The following is a 7,500-nucleotide window of genomic DNA, read 5'->3' on the forward strand; positions in this document are numbered from 1 at the left end:
CACTATGACCTGTCTATTTGTACGCTATTTTCGAGAGCACTCCACTACATTGTCTGACAGGATACATTTCAGGGTCTCTTAGGTCATGGGTTTTGTGTAAGAACCCTGTTTGGGAAAGATTCTAGATTTATTTAGATGATTTCTGAAGTTACTGCGGCAAGACAAAGCACATTGACGATGAAATGATATATGAAATGAATCATATATAAACTGCGGATATGCAATCAAGACAAAGCACATTGTGTGAAACCATTTATAATTAACTATTGGAGTGTAACGTGAAGTGCTAGATTTCTACCCATGTAAACCATGTGAGCGTTAGCCCTACTAATGGAATTGGGCCCACACAAGGACAGAGAAAGACTCTGACCAGGATGGGAATTGAACCCACGACCTATGAGTTAGATCCCCGCTGCTCTACCGACTGAGCTACAAGGTCAGACGGGAGCAAGTCGTGGGAATTTAAGATGTCAATTTCACGCATGAATTTCACGTAAAGTGCTACACGGCCGATGTTTCCAAAAAAGTAAGCCTCCTCGAACTTCATTTAGTCTGTCGAACACACATTCTGCAGGCTGACTGAAGAACGCGTTCAGCGTTTCAAACGTGCACGTGTTCATCACTTTTGCCTTTTGATTTCAGCCTCCCCAACCCTCCTCCAGTCATCTGCGAGAGGATAGTGCAGCTGTCAATACCTTCACTATCGGACACAAGCTGTTGGAGATCTCAACAAACTCTGTGAGTTTTGAAAAAAAACTATTTATACCAGAAGTGCACTTAGGCCCTCCACAGACTAGGGATTTAGTTGTCGACAACTATCTGTGATCGACAACTAAATAAGTCCGATAAAGGGATTCCACACACTGGCGCTCAAATACTGATTTAGCAACCGATACGCAGGGAGGTTGGGCACCAAGAGCTTACTACGCATGCTCACAATAGCGCGGAGATCTAAAAGCTGTCGACAGTTAACTAAAACAAAAGTTTTCACACACTAGAAAAACGCCAAAAAATGAGGCCGTCGACAACTAGTAATTTGGGGTTTAGTTGTCGACAACTTCCGCCACAGACTACGTTTTTTAGTTGTCGATCACAAATAGTTGTCGACAACTAAACCCCTAGTCTTTGGAGGGCCTTAGCTATCAAGTTAGCTGACAGACACTCCACTTAAATAATATGAAAGAAGCAATTCATATGAAACGTAAGTTAACTAAGAACCTCAGCTGGCTGGAGGTATCCAGGTACGCCAGTGGCCATTTACAAAGGGTGGTAGAGATGAATTCAGGGATACCACGAAACAATTTAAGCTTCTGGGGCCTGTTTCACGAACGTCCCGAAACTTTACGGGCCATTTTCGGGTGTCACAATTCCCTTTGTATCTCAAAAACGGAGAGGATTTAAGTCGTCAAACTTCACAGTGATTTTCCTTTTTGTTATCTTAAAAACATGTTAAAAGATCGGCTTTCCAAAATAAGCGGTTGGCAGTTTCACACATGGCTTTTCGGGCCCGAAAAGTTATCGGGACGTTCGAGAAACGGGCCCCTGGTTAGAGCCGGGATTTGAATACGGGGCATTCGCTACCTGCATAGTTCCATAAGACACCTCTTTTATTCCCCAAAAATGTTGCATAATCATGGTTTGCAATTTCTCCTGGGACGTGAAGATGTATGTTCCAAGAGAAAACAATGTCTATGCAAATCTTTTGGGGGGTCAAAACAGGTGTATTATGGGATTTGTGCAAGTACTGAATCCACATGTTTTTTTACATTACTACTGTAACGAAATGATTACCTCCGCCGTCGGTCGGAAAGTTTAACAAACTCCGGCCGGTCACGTTCATAGTTTAGATTTTGTTGCCTGCATCACCACAAGTTGGTAAAAATAAGGGGAAAGTTGGCCTGTAGAACCAAAACTGATTGCCGTTGTAACACTTCCATAATATTTCTTGTTTTTAAGTAAAAAAACAATTTTGCTGAATGTGACAATTTTTAAATATGCAACTGTGTTCCTGCTTTTTCTACAGTTTTGCATTGTTTATTTCTAGGCTCAGTACACTATGCTTATCGACATCGCCCATAATGTTGTCTTGTACACAGAACCAAAAAAGAAGGTTAGTCACACTGGTAAAACGGGATTTATTTTTGTTGAAATGTGATACCATGAAATTAGAATCTTTCTTTAACGTTCCGTCAGCGAAGGTAGTCTAGGTGAAGTTTTTCCCCATTTTGTGACGTGTTTTGCTTCACTTTTGCTTTTAACACATCAACCAGTAACATTTCATAAACATACGACTCTCGGTATCAGAGGTTGAAATGGCACGAAAAAGCGGGACGGATTAAAATTCTGGAAGCTCTATGCCCTACTCTTTGCGAGCAGTGCGTGTGTGTGGTAAGGCCAACTGAACTTGAAAACGATTTTTGGCCTCGTGCTCTCTACTGCGGCCCTCACTCTTTCAGAAGAAGGAGCCGAGACCGCTTCCAGCGGGAAATGGCTGCTCCAGTGTGGGTTCTTCAACATGCTGAAGAGACGGGGTTGACTGTTCGAGAAGCCCAGAAAGGTGTGTTGGACTTGCTGAGAATCGAATCTACGACCTCCCATTCGGGAAACTCAGACCTTTTCCTATTGGGTCATCAAGGTGGCGGTTTTAGTCACAGTGTAGAGTTTTTTGGTCTCAGACCTGTTATATGGTAGTTCTTATGACTGATTATGTGCTAAACAAAATTTGGACTTTAAAAGTCTACGTCGGCGATATCAACGAGGTCGCCAGATCATTGAGCTTTCAACTGTAATTCAGGCTAATTGGGCAAACATTTTTCGTCTGTTTATTGCCAACAGGAGGCGTTTGACAGACTTCAAAGAATGAGGTTTCATTTACACCTTTCCACCTCAGAAGACCAAAGAGCACAAATTCTCAGACTACAAAATACTGTTAGGTGCAACTTTAGTTCTTCCTTTACTTCAGCAGAATCTCATGACCTTGAAGCGTTTAACTCTGGTTCAGAGCTGGGTTTTTTTAGTTTAAAATTTTCCTTATTTGGATGTAACGTAGCTTGTGCATTTTCCCGCTCGTGCAGCTTCGATCTTATTTTCGTCCATATATTTGGAATAAAATTGTTGTCCTAAAAACTTCCCAGCTTTTTTCCAAGGAAAAGAGTCGCCAGTTACACACTTCAAGGTCATGACTACAGTTAACGATTGGTTTATGGAAGAGAATGTGAATTAAGAGAGTGAACCACCCCCATTTGGCCCTATTCCCGTAGAAATTATCTGAAAACAATTATCAGTCCCTTCTCACATTTGGTGGTTATTTCAAGGATGACACCTTATTCGTCGGTTAGTGTGAAAGTGGACCGCCTAGTCATGACAGCAACAGATAGGAATAACGTTCCAAGCATGGCTGCAATCAAAGAATAAATTTTAAATAATTATCATGGGGCATAGGGATTCCCTCTCTAACCTCTTACTCACCTGGTTTATTCTATATCGCCACATAAAATCTAAGCCAACGGCTCGCCAATTTAAGTATTAATCACTTATCGGTTGTATGGTTATAAGAGTCAAAATTTTTTACAACCTAGGTTGAGCTTATTCAAGCTTTGTGTCCTGGGTCACATGAATGCTATTGTTACTCTTTCTCCTGCTTTTCTGTGCCAGTGTCGTAAGAAAAGAAATAGTTTGCTTGTGGCTTCCAAGGGAAGTGTGAAAATAAAGACAACTGGTTTCTATGCTTACGTTGCTGTAATTCGCGTGTTTCCATTTGTCATGCTTACTCATCTGGCTTTTGAAGGTCAAACCATGTTGAGATGCGAAGACTTGAGCGAGAACTGTATGAAGTAAACTTGGTTAGAAAACAAGCAATTGATGACCAGGAGTAAGTGTTCTATCGCATTGTATTGCATGTTATAATTAGAACTAACGAATTCAAATTGTCTGTAAGACCTTTAGCTCTATTAAGAGAGTTGTCAACATTTAGCAGGGGGAGGGGACGGGGGGGCGGGGGAAACCCGGAGAGGGTCACAGTTTTTCCAGCCCTCAAAAAGGGAGGGCCATGAAAAAAGAAGACGGAAAAAGAGGGAGGGTCACAAGAAATTAAGCCATTACAATCATAAAGGGGTGCTTTAATATTATGTTATAACATGAATACAAACCATGGATGAAAATCATGGCATTCAAAATATTTCCTGTCATATAAACAAGACAAGCTATTGAAAGTTTTGAACGCAGTGTGTATCTTGGTTTCCAGTGGTAGAAACTAGCTTTTTGATCCTGTTTCTCCAACAGAAATATCACTTGCATGTTACGTTTGCTTTAATAAAAGTACTGAACCATTTTTCTCGCACCACTGTTTACCAATTATTTATCCGGGGGCGTGGGAGATTAGATATCTTAGGATGAGTTATTTTATTTTCGTCGCTTTACTGAAAATTGCATAAGAATTTTGCTGCCTATCTTCTCTAGCCCCTTATGGTTATTCTAATTCTAGGCAGTCAGTACTCTCTATTTTAGGATTAATTTTCCATTATTACTGATTTTTATTTAATTTTAGGCAAAAGCAAAATAAATTGTTGTTGTTGTTGTTACAAAAATACTGAACTTTAAAGTCTTCAATATGTGAAAAACGCGCAAAATATGTCTGATAAATTTCAGAAAATAGCTACGGTATTGATTTAGTGGTTTAGTGGATTGCACATATAGATTCCAGAAGTCAAGTGAGAAAAACGTTTTTTTTTTTTGCAAGTTCCGAAGAAAAAACTGTAGGGCATGAGTTGGGAAGGGAACGTCCGTCTAAACGTAACTTAACTGCGAGCATTTCTGTATTCGCGTATCAATATGACGTGATCGAAACATTTTGCGCTGAAAACTGAAAAAACCATAGAAAGCCACCTTAACTGCACTAAATGGGAATCCTTTTTGACGTTAAATTTTTGCTACAACATCAAAGGTTGACGGAAGCAGTTATTCAACTTGAGAGAGAGGTTATAAAACAAAAGGAGCTGCTCAACTCGTCAAGTACTGAGCTGCGAATTATGATAAGGTAAGGATATTTTCTATCTTTTTTTATATTTACCGAGAGTAGTATGCAGCTTATCCTGAAAGCAACTTTGTACTTAGGTGTTGCCTTGTTTTTCTGGGTTCTCACCCAAAAATAACATTACGGTACTTCACTCAACTATCCAAAACCATTTCGGTCCCAAATGGATCTGACACCTTGTATACACCTTGGGCCCGTTTCTCGAAAGTTCCGAAAAAGTTTCGGGCGCGAAAAGCCATTTGTGAAACTGCCAACCGCTTGTTTTGGAAAGCTTATATTTCACCACGTTTTCAAGGTAATAAAAAGCAAAATGACTGTGAAGTTTGACGACTTGAATCCTCTCCGTTCTTGACATACAAATGAAATTGTTATGTAGCTGAGTTTTTCCCCCCAGCAGCGCGCGCTCTCAGTGGTTACTTCGAGGTCACATGACATCTAACAATAAAAACTTTTTCCCACCAAAAGTCTCGTAGCGGGCAACAGAGCAAAATCTATGACGTCAGAGGGTAATAGTGCACTGTTACCCGCGAATGTTGACCGACGACCGCCGTTGCTGTTGGCGTTACACGTTTTTCTTTTTGTGCTATATAACAAATCACATGACTGGTCCCTCGGGAAACATTTCATTTGTTTCCCTCGGCTGCGCCTCAGGGAAACATTGAAATTGTCGGGAAATGACCTGTTTCCATCGGGACCAGTCATTAAGTGTTTATTATTACACCCGAAAATGGCCCATAAGGTTTCGGAACTTTCGAGAAACGGGCCCCTGGACCGGTTCCTTTCGGTACTAGCAGCGCAATTTAGCATGGGTGCCATTTTCAAAAATTTCACGTGCATCCTGCGCATTCTTAAATGGTAGAAACAGCTGCTTTGGTTGCTTCGATCTTGTACCGGATCCGTAACAAATCGGTTCCGTGTGGCCTGACGATTATAAACGGAACGGTCCCGTGTGAACAGAAGTGGTCCGTTCCAGGATCGGGTCTGATCCATTTGGGACCGGTCCCGTGAGAACGTAGCCCACGTTAACCTATTGGTTTTCTTGTGAGCTTCCCATAATACGTTTAAAGTTTTATTTAGCCAGCGGATGAATAAAGAGAAAAAAAGAAAAGAATCGAGAAAAAATAAGGAAGAAACGTTATATAATAATAATAATAATAATAATAATAATAATAATAATAATAATAATAATAATAATAATAATAATAATAACAAGTAGCGGTCGGAATCAAACAGCCCTCGATGGTAAATCGCGGTTGTATTTAATGTCTCTTTTGTTTTTTGATTTAGCGCATACAAGGACTTCTTGATGAATTTCAACACACCCACACCTGAGAGAGGTAACTAGGAAGTTCAGAACAAAGTTTAAAAGGTGTTATCTTGTGTTTTCCTTGATGAAGCCAAAGGCAAATTGGGAAGGTTTTCTATTGGAAAAATGAGGGCGATCCCATGAAATTAATCAAAAACAAACACTTGTTTCCTCTTCGGCTGAGAGGGTGCAAGAATAGGCCTTATTCACGATAGCCGCCATGATGGTTTTCGTATTGTCATGCAAATTAGCCATGTGTTATTCTGGGGGGCAAACATTAAAAAAAAATGAAATTGCGGAAAATCGGCTCAACGAAATATTGAAAATAACATTGCAAAACGTCCATTTTAGTATTTAGAACTAAGTACCTTTTATAAAATTTTTATATCTCTTGATTGCCTTTGACATTTTGACTTTCTACTTCGTTATCTGCTCATTTTTCACTAAAAAAAACATCGAAGTAACTTGTGTAATGATTGTATTTTACTGCTTAGGTGATAACCATTCAAAGAACGTGAAACAAATCATCTGTGTGGCTAAGGTGTTCGTTATAACCTCTCGAGCTTGTGTTGTTTGCCCCCCTAAGAAGTGTGTACCTAGTTTGCATGATAATAGCAAATTCAACATGGCGGCCATCGTGAATAAGGTCTATTGCTCTGGTAGGAACGGGAAAAATAAATAATTATAAGATCCACAATTTTGGACTGCTTTATTCTGAGCCCTGACTTTCCTTTCTTAAAACCCCGAAAACTTTTTATTGGTCTTTGAACATAATTTAAGCATAGGAAAGGGCAACGTTATAGACCAATTCGGCTACCTCAGTGTTGTACCTAATTCAGGTCCTTTGGGAATAAAACGTTTTGTTCCAAATATTTCCATATGAATGCTACATTATCATGCAAATGCAATACACGAAGAATCTTAACCCCGAGAGATTTAAATTGGGTACAATATTGCGTTTGCTGAATTGGGGGCTGTTTACATGGAGGTAGGAAGATCCTAGTACTAGGAAGATCCTAGAAGGCGAAACAACTTTTCGTTTGGTTTACATGCAGAAATTTCTGTCTAGGTGGAAGTGGAGAATGAAAGCAAGATGGCGGGCGAGAACAACAAACACGTAATTCGGATGTATTCGGATGTATTCGGATAAATTCGCATGTCT

The 7,500-nt window shown here is 40.0% G+C and overlaps 1 protein-coding gene across 4 annotated transcripts in view; it reads left to right on the forward strand.

Moving 5' to 3' along the window:
- LOC137974606 (bridge-like lipid transfer protein family member 2) overlaps positions 1 to 7,500 on the forward strand; it is a 93,435-nt gene that overhangs the window by 70,811 nt on the left and 15,124 nt on the right. For all 4 annotated transcript variants that reach the window (XM_068821510.1, XM_068821511.1, XM_068821512.1 and 1 more), the window contains 6 exons: positions 643 to 738; positions 2,045 to 2,110; positions 2,836 to 2,933; positions 3,788 to 3,871; positions 4,943 to 5,035; positions 6,320 to 6,369. In XM_068821510.1, coding sequence (XP_068677611.1) covers positions 643 to 738; positions 2,045 to 2,110; positions 2,836 to 2,933; positions 3,788 to 3,871; positions 4,943 to 5,035; positions 6,320 to 6,369 — 487 coding nt within the window. The remainder of the gene's footprint in view (positions 1 to 642; positions 739 to 2,044; positions 2,111 to 2,835; positions 2,934 to 3,787; positions 3,872 to 4,942; positions 5,036 to 6,319; positions 6,370 to 7,500) is intronic.

The sequence above is a fragment of the Montipora foliosa genome, chromosome 11 (genome assembly GCF_036669935.1).
Source record: "Montipora foliosa isolate CH-2021 chromosome 11, ASM3666993v2, whole genome shotgun sequence".
NCBI lineage: Eukaryota > Metazoa > Cnidaria > Anthozoa > Scleractinia > Acroporidae > Montipora > Montipora foliosa.